Genomic DNA, 17,804 nt, shown 5'->3' on the forward strand with positions numbered 1-17,804 from the left:
GATTCTTTTTCACCTTTTGTAATATTTTCTATTCTTTTCAACTTTTTAACCTTAGCCTTCACCTCCACCTCCTACTATTTACTTCCCGCTCTCCCCCATCTTCAAATCGCCTTACAGTTCATTCTGACCGCTTCACTGGACTTTGCCTGAACCATTAAAATACAATCTCTATGGAAGATCATTTTTAATCTTCTTTTTTTTTCCTTCTATTTCTTAGAATGAGATTTTTATTCTCCAGGTAATTTAACTTAATTGTTAACACAGTTAATTGTATTTCTATGATTATCTCCTCTTTTTCTTTGGTTGATAAATTCAAATAATAATCAGGTAATTCGTTGCCTATTTCTCTAGGAGTTCATTCAACCAGCTAGAGATTTCGAGGTCAATCATCATTGTAATAATACTAATCATCTTCTCTTCCTCGTCTTCTCATCTTACCTCTCTCTCTCTCATCATCATCATTTCTTTTCCTGTTTACCTTAAAAAAGAAAATTAACCAAAAAAAGGTAATATCAAAGGAAAGAAACAATTTACATTGTAGTTACTTTGAGAGAAAAAAAATCTTCAGAGACAAAGGAATATCAACTCAGGGTCAATCAAAGATGTTTACAAAGATACGAGAAGAGTGGGAGAGGAAGATGAAGATGAAGATAAGGATGATGAAAACAAAATCTTGAAACTTATCCTCCATTCAACTCGCGCCTTCCTCTGTCTCTATGGTGTAAAAAAGCCTCATGTTTATGTTCAAAGTACTTTGACCTTTGGAAGATGAAGACAGAGAAAAAAACATAAACAAGAATAAGAGAGAGAGAGAGAGAGAGAGAGAGAGAGAGAGAGAGAGAGAGATAAGGATGATAGGGGTGGAGGAAGAGAGAGAGAGAGAGATGAAGAGGGAGGAAGATGTTAACTGAAGGTCTTTAAGAAAGTAACAAAGGCGACCGATCCTATTCCCATGAAGATGTAGCTTTGTCTAGAATTTATATTTCTCCTTCACCTCCATCTTCATCTTCATCTTCATCATCCTCATCCTCATCATCTCTTTGTCTGTCTCTTTCTCTTCCTGGTTATGTCAAACCCTTTACCTGATCTTATTGTTCAATATTTTCAAGGGTCTCTTACCTTTTGATTACCTTTCTATTCAATACGAAAAACGTTAATATGATTTAATATTTTTCGATAAAATCATTTAACATGATTAAAGTTAATTTCTTTTAATCATAATTATCACATTAACCTGTATTAGTGTCAAGCAGATTACAATTAACCCATAGAGTCTTAAAGATAATGATGACCTAGTTAACTCTCAATATAAACATTAGACTTAATCACAATCTAGATTTTTACTCAATTTCTTCATTAATTAATATCTGAATCTTTCATTACCCTTTGTTTTGTAATCTTCAATTTTAACATTATATTGGTTATCAATTTAATCATCTATTAATTAACCAAATCAACTTTTATCCTTATTAATTAGCAATTGATTACTTTGGCTTTGATAAGATAAAAGCTATTAATATAATTCAATTGATAGATTGACATTTCTAGTGAGAGATGACCTGAATTTTTATTCAACGATCAAGCCAATTAATGGATTAATTTTAGGTCCATAATTGTACGGGTTAAATTGTCTCTTGAAAATTAACTAATCATCATCATCCATCATCTTAATAGTTGATATAAAAATTTTCTATTCTCTTTTTGAACTTTATCCTTGATCTTTAGTTGTAAACCGGGAGGGATGAGGATGAGAAGCAATTGCAAAGAGAAAACAAAAAACATAATTACATAGAGATGATGATGATGATGATGGAAAAGAGAAGATAAGAAAATATTTTCTTTTCTAGGAAAATGAAAATAAAAAAGGTCGTCGGCCTCGGTGGTTACCTTGCAATGGATCATGAGAATGTTTAACCTGAGGGAGTTTTGGGTTAACTTGGCCTTTGGAAAATTTTCACCTTGAAGAGATGCGAGTGAGAGAGAGAGAGAGGAGAGGGAGAAGATGGAGAAGTTTAAAGAGGAATAACAATAAATGGTTGCATTGGAATCTTCATCTTCATCATCATTATCATCCTCTGGTTTTTACTCTATGGTTCAATCTCTTCCTTATCCTTGCCGTGAGTCCTTGGTTATAAACCAAAGCCTGTAATTGGCCTTGTGACCTTGACTTGCAAATGTCTATGACCTCAAAGCTCGTTTGCTGACCTATCGATCGTTCAAGGAGAAAGAGAGAGAGAGAGAAGGAGGATAAGTCGATGAATGGATCATGCGTCTTTGGAACAAGATTATTCGTAGCTACGAAATGATAGAGAGATGATTATCATAAGAGATAAGAATATATTGGAAAATTAGAAAGAAAAAAAGAAAGAGAAATTTATCAAGAATCAAGTTCGAAATTTTTATCTTTCTTGTTCTATGAGTCTGTCAGTTTCATGTCTCTCTCTCTCTCTCTCTCTCTCTCTCTCTCTCTCTCTCTCTCTCTCTCTCTCTCTCTCTCTCTCTCTCTCTCTCTCTCTCTCTCTCTCTCTCTCTCTCTCTCTTCTTCCTTGTTCACCAATCGATTTATTCCAGTGAAATCATTGACCTTTGGAATTGATTCTTTATCATCTTCAGCCACAACCTAGAGTTTCCTCTCTTCATCCTTGATCATCATTATCATCTATCCTCTTTCTCCATCATCTGTGTAAATTTTTAAAGTGAAATCTATTGAGAAAAAGAAAAGAAAATGAAAGAAGAAAAGACAAATATGAATGAGAAGATGAAAGATTGTGAAGATGAGGGAGAGAAATGAAAGGATAAAAAGGCGCGGAAAACACAGATAGAAAAAGTTCGAAAAGAAAAGAATGAAAAGAAAGAAGAAAATAAAAAGGGAGAAGCCTAATATTGGGTGATATTGGGCGTAAAAAAGGCCTAAGAATATGAGAGAGAGAGAAAGAAACGTAGGAAGGGTAAGGTTTTCTGGGTTGGGAGTAGGATAAAAGGAGTTAGAGGGATGATGATAAGGATGACGAGAGTGATGATAATAAACATATTGGGTTAAGAGCCGATAAATAAACGGCAAAGAATAAAAAATAAGGTAAAATTTTCGAGGGAGAGACAAACATTGGCTCCTATCTGTGTACAACTATTGTCACTAAATAGCGTCCAAAACGATATGATGAGAGGAGGATGATAACAAAGAGAGAGAAATAGAAAGAGTCAACGAGGGACATATTAACATAGAGAAAAGTGACCTGGGCAAAAGGGTACGGAAAGGAAGGAAGAAAGAAGGTCAAAAAATATCGACCTGTTCATTGGCGAATCAACAAAAAAATGAAATCTTTTCTATTCTATGTGAATATTTGCTCTCGGGGTTACGATCTTTAGACTTAAATGTTAGATTTTTTACAGGAAATGTGAGTCTCTCTCTCTCTCTCTCTCTCTCTCTCTCTCTCTCTCTCTCTCTCTCTCTCTCTCTCTCTCTCTAACATAAGAAGAAAGTAAGTGAGAGAGAAAGAAAAAGAAAGAAAAGGATGAAAAGAAAGAGAAGAAAAAAACATTGAATAATCACGCGTAACAGAAAAAAGATATCACAGTCAATTAGATATTCCTTTGAATGACCTTTCGACCCAAGGTTATGTATTCAAGATGAGAGGGAAGAAGGATAAAGGAAACCTGGTCCACCCTCACCCAAGAAGTGAGTGGGAGAAAGAGAGAGAGAGGCAGATGAAAATATGGAAGAGAGTGGAAAAAGAAAACAATCCTGAAGTATATTTATTTCACTGGGAATTTTTTCCTCTTCGTTGTTGTTGTTTGTGGATGAGAGAGAAAGAGAGGTCAAAGATTTCGTGATCTTAAGATGATAGATTTCGTCTCCTTTACCACCCTCACCTCACCCTCTTGTCTCTTGCTTGTCTCTTTCTCCCTCTGTATGTGCTCATGTCGCGTGATTCCCTATGGTGAACGGTATCGAGCGGAAGTAAACAAAGTCCTTGTTTTTGTCCTCTTGAAACGGAAACTGGACTTGGAAAGGAAAATGACCGCCAATATATTACTCATGTTGACATCTAATGTACATAAGAACAGGAACTAGATTGTGAAAAAGAAAATGAACAAAAAAATTAATTCCATTTAAATTCAGTTACATGATTAACTTTTTTTCTATTAACTGTGTTGGCGTTTCATTCATAATACATTCAGATGAATTTTTCATGATAATCATCATCATGTTTCTCTTTCTCGCTGACTAATTGCAGTTCGAGGAAAAGACATTGAACTTTAGCCTATTTTCTGTTCTGATTAGAGTTTCATTCAAATCGATTTCCGTAATTTCCCAATTTCCATGATTATCTTACAAATAATCAACATAATCATCTAAATAAAAGATGATTAATGTTCAATGTTACAATTAGTCAGATTATCGTTATTACCTTTTAAATTGATTCGTTTAAATCACTTTGTTTCTACTAATTAAATTATTTACAGTTAATCCAATCTAATTGCGGAAATGATTAAATCAATTATCAGTATTGATTGTTGTCATTATTTGTTCATCACTTTCACTTGATCATCATAAGGTTATTAACCTTTTTCAAGGTTTTTTTTTGTGTTCAAAAATAATCTAACAAACAAAAACCACCAAACAATTGATAAATTAACAAGGTTAATTTTAACTTAGTTAATCTGATCAACAATTAACAGAGGGAAGAGGAAAAATCAACAGAAAAACAATCTTGTTAAAATTAATCTCAAGTCAAACTTTACAATAAAGAGTCAATGATAACAAGTAAATTGTAATTGTCTCCAATTGAACAACCGGATAATCATTAAGCTAATTTGAAGATAAATTTAAATATAACTTTAAAAGTTGATTGACTCGAGATAATATTGAATCAGAAAATTATATTTTCGCGGTCTCTTCAACAGCGTAATCATAATCTTCCCTGTAACGTTAAAATTAAACGGGAGAGAAAGTGTTTACCAAATTGACCTGACTTCCAACCGAATATAATAAATGATTGTTGTTGTTGTTGTTTTCGAGTTGAAAGTAAACAACTTCCGAATTGGTTTCACGGTTTCATGATGCATCTCGTCGAGTGAGTATCTAAATATAATCAGAAAGAGAGTAAAAAAAAAGAGACAAGAAATTAAAGAGAAAAGTAAATGTTAACAATATTTTTAAACAGACGGGGGGATAATGATGATGATGATGATGATGGAGGACGAAAAGATAATGTTGAAGGAGGTTTGTTGTTGGATTAAAAAGAAACCAAAAGGATGGATGACCTGGTTCAAGAACAGAAAAGACTTTTAGAAAATGAAAACTACCGTTGAAATCATGATGAGAGTCAATGAGAAAGAGGGGGAGGAACATGAAGAGAGAGAGAGAGAGAGAGAGAGAATGAAGAATAGTGAGAGGGTAGAGATATGAACACGGAAGAGAAACCTGAGAGCTCCTGAGGCTCCCGAAAAGAAAATAGAAATTCATCGCAACGAGAACATGAAATCCGACTACGAATGAGAAAGTCAATATATTTAACTTGAAAATGGGGAATGAAAATGAATGGAAATTCAGAGTAAAAGAAGTGAGTGTGTGTGTGAGAGAGAGAGAGAGGGAGGAAGAGAGATGATCAGGCAAGTTCATTTTTAGAGACGAATGATGATTTTTGGGCTTTTGCAATTTTAATCCAGGGATTAGACTCGTAATCATCCATCATAATACATCGCAAATCATCACGTAGACATTGGTGATGATCATAAAAGTTGAGAAATTTGAATTATGTATGAACCAGGAACTGTAGTCTTTATGTACAAGAGAATTGTTTCCAAAGGTCACAGGTAGAGAATGAGTAATAACCAAAGAGTAAAAAGAGAGAGAAGATGAGGATGATTGAGCCAATGAACTTCACTATAAAGGAAACAGAGAAAGTATAGAAAAAAAGAAAGAAGATGAACTTGGCCTTACATGGGAATGTTTCTCTCTTTCTTTCTTTCTAATGTGTAATAGCTTTTTTCCAAAGGAAAATGACGACTTTTGCTAGAGAAGAGAAAAAGTGAGCAAAGGGTGAGAATGAGAAACATATAAAGTAAAGAGAGAGAAAAGAGGTTGAAGACAAAGGATAAAGTAGAAGGTCAGGTCATTGGGAAGAGAAATAGTCTCTTCTCTAACGTTATCAAACCTCTCAAAGTATTTACGCCATCTTTGGTTCATCGAACTGAATTTAGGTAACAATAAACTGAGAAAATGGTGAGAAAGGTTAAACTTGCTTATGGCTGTGAAGAATACGCAGATTCGTTGGAAAATTGTGTTAATTCATCTAAAAAATTTTCTTCTCCTTTGGCAGTAAGTTTAAGTTATCACCGATTCTCAATGTTGCTCTGGAAAAAAAAACCAAAGGGAACAACATACTGTTAAATTGCAAAAAGATTTACAGTGTAACAAATCACCAGAATCATCAGCATTTTCCAACCATCATCACTTCATGTAATCAAATTACCCAATCACCTTTTGTTGCCAACTGATTTATCAACCAAAATTCCAATGTCCAGAGAGAGGGTAAGACCAATGCAATCAAAAAGAAGAGGGAAAAGTCGTAAGATTAATCAAAATGGAAGAGCAATAGTTATCATCGTCTTCTAAGTTCACCATATTCCTCGAACAAAAAGTGATCTCCAAGTCATCTTATCTTCGGTCATGTAGGAAGAGCTTAGACAGATTATTGATCGTCAAATATTGTTTATCCTGGTAAAGGATCTACATATCGAGATAAACTCTAGTATATATTATAAAAAAACAAAAGAAAAAGATAAAAATAATATGGAGATATTGTCATAAATTGCAAGTGTAATATTGATTTTTCCATATACCGGTTGCAAGGTTAAAGACCTCTAATAAACTCTCATGGTTGCTCTCTCTCTCTCTCTCTCTTTTTCTCTGAGTTAAGAATACACTCACATAGAGAATGGAATAATCTGTAAAATTAGAAAAAAAAGAAACCAGAAATTACCAGAAAATAACCAGAAAAAAAGAATATGTAAACAAAAGGAAAAGCCAACAAACCTTAGGGTCAGAGAAAATGATAAATACCAAAGGTTTTCACAGCTTATTGACTTTTGTGATGGTTGAAAGTGATAATTGTTGTGACGATGATTAGAGAGAGAGACATTGATTGTAATCCAAAATTAACTTGAGACCAATAGGAGACCAATTAACTACTCAATGTAATTAGAAAGGTAAAAACTCTTGCAATTGATTAGCTAAAAAGTAAAGGGAAAAGTAATCAAAGGATTAATTGTTTTGTCTCATTGAAAAAGTAACAAAGAAACGGTTAAGATAATTTGAAAGCGCCAAAGACAAAAATGATGATTAAGTTAATTGTTTTAGAAATGGAAAATGATTTAAGATTATTTATCTTCTTTTTCTATAATAATTAAGTGTTTTAATTAAAAGGTTAGTAAGGGAAGGTAATTTTTCTTCTTCTTTTTTTTTCTATCTTGTTAACAATTATCTAATTAGAAAAAGTGGAAATTGATTATTTATCCTTTTGTGTATTTACATTTGTAATGTTAATTGTTGTTATGTAATTGAATTCTAATCAATTTAATTGGTTATTGGAGGAAGATGATTGTGTAAATTGTTTCGTATGATGGTTAGTAAGGGTAAATGAGAGTGTTAGTTGTAATTGTTATTAGATAAACAATCTTAAATCATCAGGAAATCATCAAAGTGTATCATAGCAATAGATATTATCTAATAAACTTTATGTATTGTTGTTTGTTCATTAAATTATATACCTGATGATTGTTTGTTTATTTGCTTATGATACAAATTGTTTTGCAATAAACACATACTCTTGAGCTTGTATTTATTTTCCTATTTCTCTCACTCTCTCATATGATTTAGAGTTACAACTCTAATTCAGCGAGTGGGTTTTGTCAGTTGGAACAGAGAGAGAGAGAGAGAAAAAAATGAAGTTGACAAGGTTGATTCCATTGATAATAATTGATTCCTTTGACTTCCTTAGTGTTTCGTTGTTGATAATGATCATGAGAGAGAAAGAGGGAATAAGTGTATCCAATTGAATTCTCTTCCTATGGAGATAGAAAAATATATTTAATAGAAAATCATGATAACGTGAATATTAAACGAAAAAAAAAGAAAGGAAAGGAAAGGAAAAGAAGATGAGTCAAGAATAGAAAGTTGGAATAAAGCACATGAATGTTGACCTCATTTTCTCTTACATTTTCTTTCCAAAGTGAGCCTCATCATAGACTCAATAGATGATGAAAAAAAAGAGGAAGAAGAGGGAGAAGATGATAATAAACACTGAAATGATTATGATGATGATAGAAAAGGGAGAAAGGGAAGATATGAAGAGGTCATTTAACTCAAGGTTAAAAGACACCCAACGGGTGAGGTAATTTTTTTAGTAACCTACATTTTCACCAGCAACATTTAGTATATTTGTCTATGTTTACAAGTCACTCTTACCATCTATGTATCCAAATAACTTTGTAATCATCATGATCATCACCCAAAATTCAGGAATTAACTCACAACCTATGGATTAACAAAGAGGAGGGAAAAAAACATTAGGCTTAGCAAAAGTAAAAGAAAACAAAAATGTTAAAAGTGAAAAATTGAAATTAGAAAATTGGAAAGAAAGAAACAAATTAATTCGGGTAAACAACCTTTTCAATTTCTTTCCTTCTTCACAATTAACTCACCAACTAAATTACCTTTCGATAATTGACAAAAAAAAAGAGATGAAAGACAATTAATTAATTAATAATCACAATTAGAAAGTAAAAATTATTCTGTCCTTGAATTGGAAAAGGTTAGAAAATATTTGGCAAGATGGCGACATAATAGTTAACATATTTTTCAATTAGAAAAAAAAATTTTCTCTTTTATTTTGATTTGATTTCTCTTTGTGATTTGTTAATTGTTTTCTTTTGCTAATTGACATTCATCTAATCAAAGGTAATTTTATTTATTCTATCATTTTAACCATCAATTGGTGAGTTAATTGTTTCTCTTTTTTTCCTCTGATTTTAGTGATTAGTTGGTGATATGAAACACGGAAGCGTTTATGTTATTAATATGTGTGTGTATTTAATTTTGGTTCATCATCCATGTTAGTTGTTAAATTGTTGTTAATTTAGCTCATATTATTTTTCTAGAGGTTAACTAAGTTTAATTTACAGAGTCTGCTCGTAAATGATCAAGGATAATCAAGAAAATGATAGAGAGAAAGGAACGTCAATACAATAATCTCTCTTGCATAGAGACGTGATATGACTCCATTGGATAACAATGTCAACAACCTTGGATTGACCTGATTTTTTCTCTTTTTATAGAGAAATGACTTGGCTTTCATTAGAAGATTTTTTTTCTTCTTCCTTCATCATAATCATCATCGTCATCATCTTCACATCTTTTTCTTGTTGTTGTTCACTTTCGTCATCATTCTCGATATCATAATCATCATCATCATCATCTCCTTTTTTGTTCTCTCCCCTCTGTAAGTTTTAATGAAATATTTTCTTCCACGTTACTAATTGAAAGGTAACCTTGTTGTTGTCGGTTGTTGTTCATCTGATTGTTTATCTCATTCATTCCATTAGCAGGGAAAATACAATCACCCTGATGTTTGCTCGCAAAATTCTATTATGTTTGAGCATGAAGAACAAAAGAAGGTCACTAATCCATTTTTCTTCTCCAATTCTTCTTCCTTTGGGAAACAATTTAGTCTCAATTAATTTCTCATCTCAAGCATATGTACTTTTCATGGTTGATGATCTTAAATCTAACGAATGGACTCATTTCTGGACTAATTTACAAAGGTAGTTGACGTTTAATCTGTTGATCAGTAATGAGAAAACTAAACTTCCCGAAGGCACATTTCAATTTGACTCTAATTGTCAACAATCAAAACAAGAATCACACCAACAAGAGACGATTAATTTTTCCTCTGATTACTGTAACCTTTGAATCTTACATCACAATAGAATCAAATTAATATTTTATCATTTGATAGATTTTTATATGAAAACCTTGAGGTAATTATCAATGTAACTGTTTAATAATTAGATCATTTGGATCTTTGATTGTTGATTAACTAATTATTTACGAGTTAATCAATTCTATTAACATTTGAATCCATATTTTAACAATTTTAATTTAATATAGTAATTTAATTTAGATTTGATTATGATTCGTTTTCTTTTTATTCCAGTAATCATCACCTTTTGGTTTCTCATTGGATTTCCATCTAATCAACGTAATGATCAATCATTTGATTCACCAACATTTCGTGCTGCTGTTTATGAATATCAACGATTCAGTCAAAAATCATCAATCAATCAATTTAATGTCAAAAGGGTTAACTTGAAATCTTATGCAAAAGCGATTCAAGTAGCTTCTTATCATGGTGCCGATTTAATCGTTTTCCCTGAATCTGGTCTATTCGGTGCCATTAATCGTACCGTGGCTTCACTTAATTATGAATACATTCCGAACGCTAATGAATCAATCACTCCTTGTATTGATTGGAATGGCCAATCATCAATTGATTCCCTGTGTGTCCATTCATTAAGTTGTCTTGCCAGAGGTTTCAAGATTTACGTTGCCGCCATTTTGGGTGAAAAGGTTAATTGTTCACTTTCAAATGATCCAAATTGTCCAGATCATGGTCATTATTTATTTAACACTCAAATACTTATTGATTCAACGGGAAAATTGATTGCTAAGTATCATAAGTATCATCTATTTTTTGAGCCAATTCATAACATTCCCGTTGAACCTGAAGTGGTCACCGTTTCAACCCCTTTTGGTAAATTAGGATTTCTTATTTGTTTTGATATTAATTACTTACAGCCTGCTTTCAATTTGATTAATAATCAATCGGTTGATACCATTTTATTTGGTGCTCATTGGACTGATGAGCTTCCCTTTCTTAATGCACATCGAGTTCAATCAGGCTTTTCAATTGAACAAAATGTCAACCTTTTGGCCTCTGGAATCAATGATTTACCTTTAGGTGCCGTAGGTTCAGGCATCTATCAGGCTGGGAAAGGTCCAATTGTTTACACTGCTGATATAATGAAAGGAGGATCTAAATTGTTAATTGCTGATTTACCCAAATCAAGACATGAAAATAGATCAATAGATTCAAGAACTGGATTGGTTAAAATAATTGAACACAATAAGATTGATGAATCAGATCATTTACCTTACAAACCATGGACATTGGAACTTGATTTATTTAATTATACCAAATTAACCCAACAATCAGACAATATTGTCTCCTGCAGTGAAAAAATTTGCTGTCAAGTTAATTACTCAATGACAAAATCAAGCTTTCCAATGACTTACTATCTATTAGTTAAGAGATGGATTCGACCAACAACCAAAATTTGTGAACAATTTTGTGGATTAGTAGCTTACAATTTAACCGATTATGCTTATATTACAACTCAATTGTTTAATCACTTACAATTAACTGGTAACTTTACAAGCAATCAAATTATCCCAAGTGTAGTGACCAATAATTTTCAATTAATCTCAAAATCAACTTGGACTTACATTCACAAAGACAATGTTGCAACAATTAATCTAGATAATAACGATCAACCCTTACTTGGAGTAACATTGTACAGTCGCTGTGAAAAAGATGATCAACCGATCAACAATTAGTAATCAAAATTTAAACCTTTGATTTACTAAAAAAATTTCCCATTAAATGGTTTTAAATTGTTACATTTGTAATTTAACATTCTAATAATACATTTATATCAACCATGTAAGCTAATTAATTGCAAACAGACTTAATCATGATCAAAGGTAATTCAATAGATAAATTAAATCTATTGAATTGTTTTGATTGCTCGTTGATGATAATTCTTATTGTAAAATCTTTTGAAGAGAAAAGACTTTACAAAAAGTATGAATTTTTAATTCATCAATTTGTATTTCCAATATTGAGAAGAAGAAAAAACATTTGATTGATTTTCTTTTTCTCTCTCTGTCATTTTGATCGATAAAAGTAATTGTAGGAAGAGAGATTTTCAATTCATCTTGGAGTTCAACTCCCTCTTCATCATTAAACGTGTGGGAAGGTGAAGATTGACCTAGAAGCGACTCTTATATTAACATTGGTGATGATCAATCGAAATCTCCATGGATATATTTTTTTTTCCTCTTCCAAGTTCCATGAACTCTTTACTTCCCTTTCATTGGATCCCCTTTTCTCTTCCTTGTAGGTTATCATTGATGATGAATTTACCTCAACACAGGTAAATGTTAATAATAGATGGAGAGGGAGAATTAATTTCTTTCCATTTGTGTACATTTTGAAAAGGGAACATTGAAATTACGATAAGTTTGGGATTATTGATGATGGAAATGGTTAATTTAATGAGATGGGAAAACAAAATGAAAAGGAGGAAAGATGATTATGTGATAAGACCACAAATTATATTAATAAATTATCATGTTAATTGCTATCAAGTGGAAGTTTGTGTTAGTTGATTATTTAAGAAACGATGAGATTCATGCAAAAAATTCTTTCAAAATATTGCTGCTTTTATGAGAATCGGTACAATTATGATTGTCACAATTAAGTTTGATCGCAGTTTTGTTGATCCACTGGTTCTGGCATCCAAAATGATGGCACTGTCTTTGTCAGTTGAATATGGATTTGAACCATCATCGAAATACATTGGACATTCATCGTCTTTATAAGAAATCAAAATTTGAGAGAAACAAAAGTTTAATTAGTTTGAAATGATAGTTAATTTTGCTAATAATAATAATAATAATACTTACGTTCTCGTTCATATTCAACCATATCAAGAGCAACTTGAGCTCCTTCTGATGAATTCCAAGAGGAAACTCTCTGTTTACTATGGCAAAAGGCTCCGACGGACATTGACATTAGTACTCGATTAAGGTCACTTCTTTGGTAGACCCAACAACGGTATCTACTATATGCATCCATCTCATCGTAAGTAATTAGATAGGATTTGAGATCTTCCTTCCAAAAGCCGATACATTTCATCCGATGATCAGGATCACTTTGATAATCAATTGAAGTTCCCCGATGATCAACTGAAATACAATATTCAGCATCGATTTCCATTATTTTCTGATCAGGATCGCAAATAGAAAGATCAGAAATGATCTGTTTACATTTAACATTATTCCGAGGTGATTGAGTTACTCCACCACGGATTCGAGTGGCAAAAGGTATCTCTCCCTTTTGGTTGAATTTAAATTTACCAGCGACTGGACATTTAATAGCCACTGGTTTAGCTGCCAATAGAATCTCATATTTCCATTCTTCATTGGCATCGAAATTTGTCCAGGCACAAATAGTACCAAATTGATCTGAGCTCATTGCTTGACCCTTACGATAACGAATAATATTATGATGAGGAGCGACAAAATCGAAGCAAACAAAATCCTTCTGACAGCCATTGATTCCCAGTCGAGCCATAACGTACCGAGAACCTTTTCGTTGTTGACAAACATAAATCTCTTCCTTTTCGGTTCCTGTATCGGGTCTCCAACGTTCCTCCATATGAGTTGAGTTAATCTTGACAAGAGCGTCAAGATTAGCGGTGTTAATCCATTCACCTCTCATTGCGTCTGGAAGTTGACAAGCGGGAACAACAGTTTCAGCCTTGGATGGATGAAGAGTTAACCTTTCAGGTCCTTGTTGGGGTGAGGTCAAAGTGTTACACTCGGCAGTAGTTGAAACGGCGATGTGAGTTGGATCGTCTCGATTGGTCAAGAAACAACGATAAGACTCAGATCTACGAGAATCCCTTGAATTGACCACAGCAAAGTAATGGTTTTTACCAACATACCAATCGCCAAGACATTTATATTGAATCTCTTTATTTTCACCATTGGAGCCGCATGATTTGTAAATCATTGTAAATTGTTGATTTACAATTGAAAATTGATTACCGGGTTTTTGACAAGCTTTGATTTGAGATTCGCTATCGTAACATTCACTAGCGGAAACGTGGGACAAACGATAACCAAATGACCAAACTCCTTCGAGACTTGATTTACAATTTCTTCCCTGTGGATTTGTGGCTAATTAACAAAAGAAATTTGATAAAGTTAATTAGATAAACGAGACTCTCATGCCTAATAAATGAATCAACTTACAAAACATCGTAATTAATTCAGCGTTTAAATCAGCACTTCTACAAACTTCACCAAGTGATGCTCTTACTCCTTGACTTAAACTGACACAGCCACCTAATTAATAGGAAATAAAATATCAACAATTAGAAGGAAAATTACATAATTAACTATTCAATTAATAGTATTCGAATTAGGAAAAAGCCACAAGTTCGTATGCCAAGAAAATTTACCATCAATTTTTTCCAAAACATTTAGTGTTCGAATGAGAATCCTGACACAATAATGACAGTTACTGTTTGGGAGAAAAGAGACAATTAATTTGAGCAATTAAGAGAATATATTTATATACAATTTGGTTGTAATTTTGATGAGAAAAGCTAAAAATTAATTGATCATAAATCAAGATCATTTGCCAAATGATAACCACTGAGGTTTGTGGATCTGCCAAACTACACAAACATCAGAATTTAGTTAAATTGTATCTTTTTCATGCTACCTTTTTGTTTGTTGAAAATTAACTACTAATTACAACAAAATTAAACAATCAACATTGTTAATCAGCCTTTGATTAGAACTGAAATTAAAAGCTTACGTTTTAGTGGAGCGCAAATGAAAAGTATAATTATCATTTCCATGTTGAACCATATTGACACAAGAACCATAATCGGAACTGGAACCCTGTTTATAAGAAACAATTAACATTACAACAGTTGATTTAGCTTCTAATCAGTAATAAACAATAGTAATCAATCAACTAATAACATTGATTGATTGTTAATATTTAACACTCAAGTTGAAAAGAGAAACAAAAACATCAAGAAGAGGACAAAATTTCGGATTAAAATAAACTGAAACACTCAACGGAACAGAAGATTATTAACAATTGATTGTCAACAATGTAAATTCATTCGACAATTGAATCAATTAACTGATAATTCACCAATTTACTAACCTTAATTATCTCAGTTTCTGATACAGTAGTTGTGATGTCCAATCCTTTTTCCCGTGAATACCATTCACCTTGTAATTGTGACGGTATATTACAAGTGGGCCTACCGTTTGAACCATAGTAATCATATTGTCCGAAGGTAAATTGAAAGGAAACTAAATTGAATAGAGAAAAAATCAATTAGTAAATCAATCAACTAATCATTTAGAATAAAGAAGAAAACAAAGGAAAACATTTTAAAAAAAGCTCCAGGTGAACATAAAGGTAACCAAGTTGGTGGAAGGAATAAAAAAGAAACAATTTGAAAATAGAAAAGAAAACAAATTGACTTACCTAATAAATTAACGAAAACTAATATTAACCAATTCGACATAATTATCTAGACAATTGTTTCTTCTCCAATTAACAATCAAGTAGAAAAATGGACAATTAATTAGGTAAAAATTAAGAGAAACAATCAGGTAAATAAAATTGTTTTTCTTTTCCAAATAAATGGTCAGGTAACTTGTTACTTGGACCCACCCATAGGATAGCAACAAACAGGTAACTTGATGGTTTACAAAGTAACCAACAACAAAACGAGATTAAATTTAACTAATTTAATACACAATTAAAGAAAACAATCAACTCTTGCTAACGAATTGAAATGTTTTCCATTGGTTGTGAGAACTGTAATGAGTGGAGATTATTGATTGTGATGGAGGATTAATTTTCTTTTGATTGGTGAATTACTAAATAAGATTTGCGTTAATTTCGTCCTAATTGTGGAAATTTACAGAGAAAAAGAAGATTAAATTCAAAATTGAAATTTGATTGTTGATAGAAAGAGGGAAATATACAATAAAAATGTAGTTAATCAGTAAATTCTAATGAATGTGAAATTGAATCTTCTCACTTAATTGTTGGTTAAAGTAAGAGAATAGTTTGTATCCATCAAAGGGGGCGGTTTATTTTTTACTATTTCTTTGATTAGGATTAAATTTAATTCAGTTAATTTAATAGCTTTTGTTTAGTTATTTGGTGTAAATGGATTTGTAGTGTTTCGCTAACTCGGAAGCGTTGAAAACACCATTTTCTGTTATATATCCGGTTATAAATTCACTTGGTGTTATATCAAATGACGGATTCCAACAGGAGACTTCAGGTGGAGCGATAAATTGACCGTTAATCATTTTGACCTCATCTTGGGATCTTTCCTCGACTGGTATTTCTTTGCCATTTATCGTGATAGGGTCAAAGGTTGACAGAGGAAGAGCAATAAAAAAAGGGACCTTATGATGTTTGGAGATTACAGAGATTTGATAAGTTCCAATTTTATTTGCAGTGTCGCCATTTTGAACCACTCGATCAGCACCAACAACAACAGCGTCAATTTTACGGGTTGACATTAGAGCGGCAACCATATTGTCACAAATCAGTTTACATGGAATTTTCTCTTTAACCAATTCAAATGCAGTTAATCGAGCTCCTTGATTGTAGGGCCGAGTCTCGGTGAAATAAACCATTTCCAATTTATCGGCCTCATGAAGAGCTCTAATTACTCCGAGAGCAGTTCCATAACCAGCAGTTGCTAAACTGCCAGTGTTACAATGGGTTAGGACCTTTAGTTTATAATCATCAGTCATCAAATTAGCGATGAAATGATCAGCACCAAATTTACCAATAGATCGATTAACTCTAATATCCTCGTTCAAAAGGTCTGCACTGTAATCGCCAATTTTACCAATCAAATTTTCAATAGTAACATTAGGATTTTTGGACATGTCGCTAACAAATTGTCGCAATTTTTCACATTCATTTCGAAGGTTAATTGCTGTTGGTCGAGCTTCACACAGTAATTGGCATGTTTTATTCAAATATCTTTGTAAACCATCAACAGTTAATCCAGACAATTTACCCTGGTTGATCAATTTCTCTGGATCAGTTAATTCAACAGCTATAGACAAAATCCCAACCATAGCAATACAAGGAGCACCTCGAACCAGCATGTCTTTAATTGCATTGAAACCATCTTCAACACAATTAATATCAACATATATCTCGATTAAGGGTAATTTCCTTTGGTCAAGAATCTTTAATTTATCACGAGTATAAATGATACTGTTCATATTGGTCATCAAATAACAAGTACAATTGTTTGGATGGTGAAGAAAATGTTTGACAATCCAAAAAATGGTTCAATTTCACTAACCAATCGATTAAACTGAAACAAAGAATCTCAATCAAGTACTAATTAGTGATCTATTTGTTTTAGATTAAGTGAATATCTTGATATAATCACAAGAACAGAAAAAACTAATTAATCAACAAGATGAGAAAATGTTATCACAAAAAGTAAATAAGAACAGCAACTGAATATGGAAGAGAAAATATTTAACTTTGATTAGAATAGAAGAAAATTTAAAGTGTCAATTCATCAAATTCTTCCGAACTTATTAAAAATTGATCACATTAATTGAATTAAATGTAAGAAATTAGAAAAAGATTTTAAATCAACTTCATGTTAATTGTTTTCCATTTTGTTTATGTTACACATTAGAAAAGAAAATTTTTTATTCTTCTCTCATTCATAGTTGGCGGGTTTACTTTTTTTCTCTTTGATGAGCCAATCAGAAGGACTCTCGATGGAGACAGATGATTGTGAGAAATTGAATTGTAAACGTTTGTTGATTGTTTTCAATGTTTTATTGTTAATTGTTGACTGATTTTAATTAT

General features: G+C 32.2%; 3 protein-coding genes and 1 long non-coding RNA gene across 34 annotated transcripts; 1 reads left to right on the forward strand and 3 right to left on the reverse strand.

Moving 5' to 3' along the window:
* Positions 1 to 869: 869 nt before the first annotated feature.
* LOC128394316 (uncharacterized) lies at positions 870 to 8,851 on the reverse strand. Of its 28 annotated transcripts, none has more exons than XR_008326510.1 (9): positions 8,719 to 8,849; positions 8,418 to 8,539; positions 7,774 to 8,070; positions 7,040 to 7,236; positions 6,389 to 6,951; positions 5,945 to 6,016; positions 4,410 to 5,781; positions 2,585 to 4,068; positions 870 to 2,205 (listed from the first exon to the last, which is right to left on the reverse strand). It is a non-coding gene; the product is annotated as an uncharacterized LOC128394316 (long non-coding RNA). The 28 variants fall into 28 exon arrangements; XR_008326503.1 differs by having other exon boundaries at positions 4,410 to 5,887; XR_008326442.1 differs by having other exon boundaries at positions 4,410 to 5,887; positions 6,159 to 6,951.
* Positions 8,832 to 11,749, forward strand: LOC128393809 (pantetheine hydrolase VNN2-like). Of its 4 annotated transcripts, none has more exons than XM_053354123.1 (5): positions 8,832 to 8,962; positions 9,038 to 9,116; positions 9,187 to 9,503; positions 9,732 to 9,825; positions 10,218 to 11,749. In XM_053354123.1, the coding sequence occupies exons 4-5, from the start codon at positions 9,759 to 9,761 to the stop codon at positions 11,675 to 11,677; spliced, it is 1,527 nt and encodes a 508-aa protein (XP_053210098.1). In that variant the 5' UTR covers positions 8,832 to 8,962; positions 9,038 to 9,116; positions 9,187 to 9,503; positions 9,732 to 9,758; the 3' UTR covers positions 11,678 to 11,749. The 4 variants fall into 4 exon arrangements, 3 of the variants coding, with proteins under 3 accessions (XP_053210098.1, XP_053210170.1, XP_053210035.1); XM_053354195.1 differs by having other exon boundaries at positions 9,038 to 9,086; XR_008326298.1 differs by having other exon boundaries at positions 8,872 to 8,962; positions 9,038 to 9,503; positions 9,732 to 10,041; positions 10,218 to 10,283.
* A 795-nt stretch (positions 11,750 to 12,544) lies between these two features.
* Positions 12,545 to 15,632, reverse strand: LOC128393713 (uncharacterized). Its single transcript, XM_053353956.1, has 7 exons — positions 15,423 to 15,632; positions 15,093 to 15,244; positions 14,733 to 14,818; positions 14,371 to 14,432; positions 14,162 to 14,254; positions 12,809 to 14,086; positions 12,545 to 12,716 (listed from the first exon to the last, which is right to left on the reverse strand). Exons 1-7 carry the CDS (start codon positions 15,460 to 15,462, stop codon positions 12,550 to 12,552), a joined length of 1,878 nt encoding a protein of 625 aa, XP_053209931.1. The 5' UTR covers positions 15,463 to 15,632; the 3' UTR covers positions 12,545 to 12,549.
* Positions 15,633 to 16,012: 380 nt separating this feature from the next.
* On the reverse strand, positions 16,013 to 17,594 carry LOC128394057 (methylthioribose-1-phosphate isomerase-like). Its single transcript, XM_053354341.1, has one exon. It carries the CDS (start codon positions 17,204 to 17,206, stop codon positions 16,103 to 16,105), a length of 1,104 nt encoding a protein of 367 aa, XP_053210316.1. The 5' UTR covers positions 17,207 to 17,594; the 3' UTR covers positions 16,013 to 16,102.
* Between the last annotated feature and the right edge of the window lie 210 nt (positions 17,595 to 17,804).

This window comes from Panonychus citri, unplaced genomic scaffold, assembly GCF_014898815.1.
Source record: "Panonychus citri isolate SS breed McGregor unplaced genomic scaffold, ASM1489881v1 Contig00001, whole genome shotgun sequence".
In the NCBI taxonomy this organism is placed as follows: domain Eukaryota; kingdom Metazoa; phylum Arthropoda; class Arachnida; order Trombidiformes; family Tetranychidae; genus Panonychus; species Panonychus citri.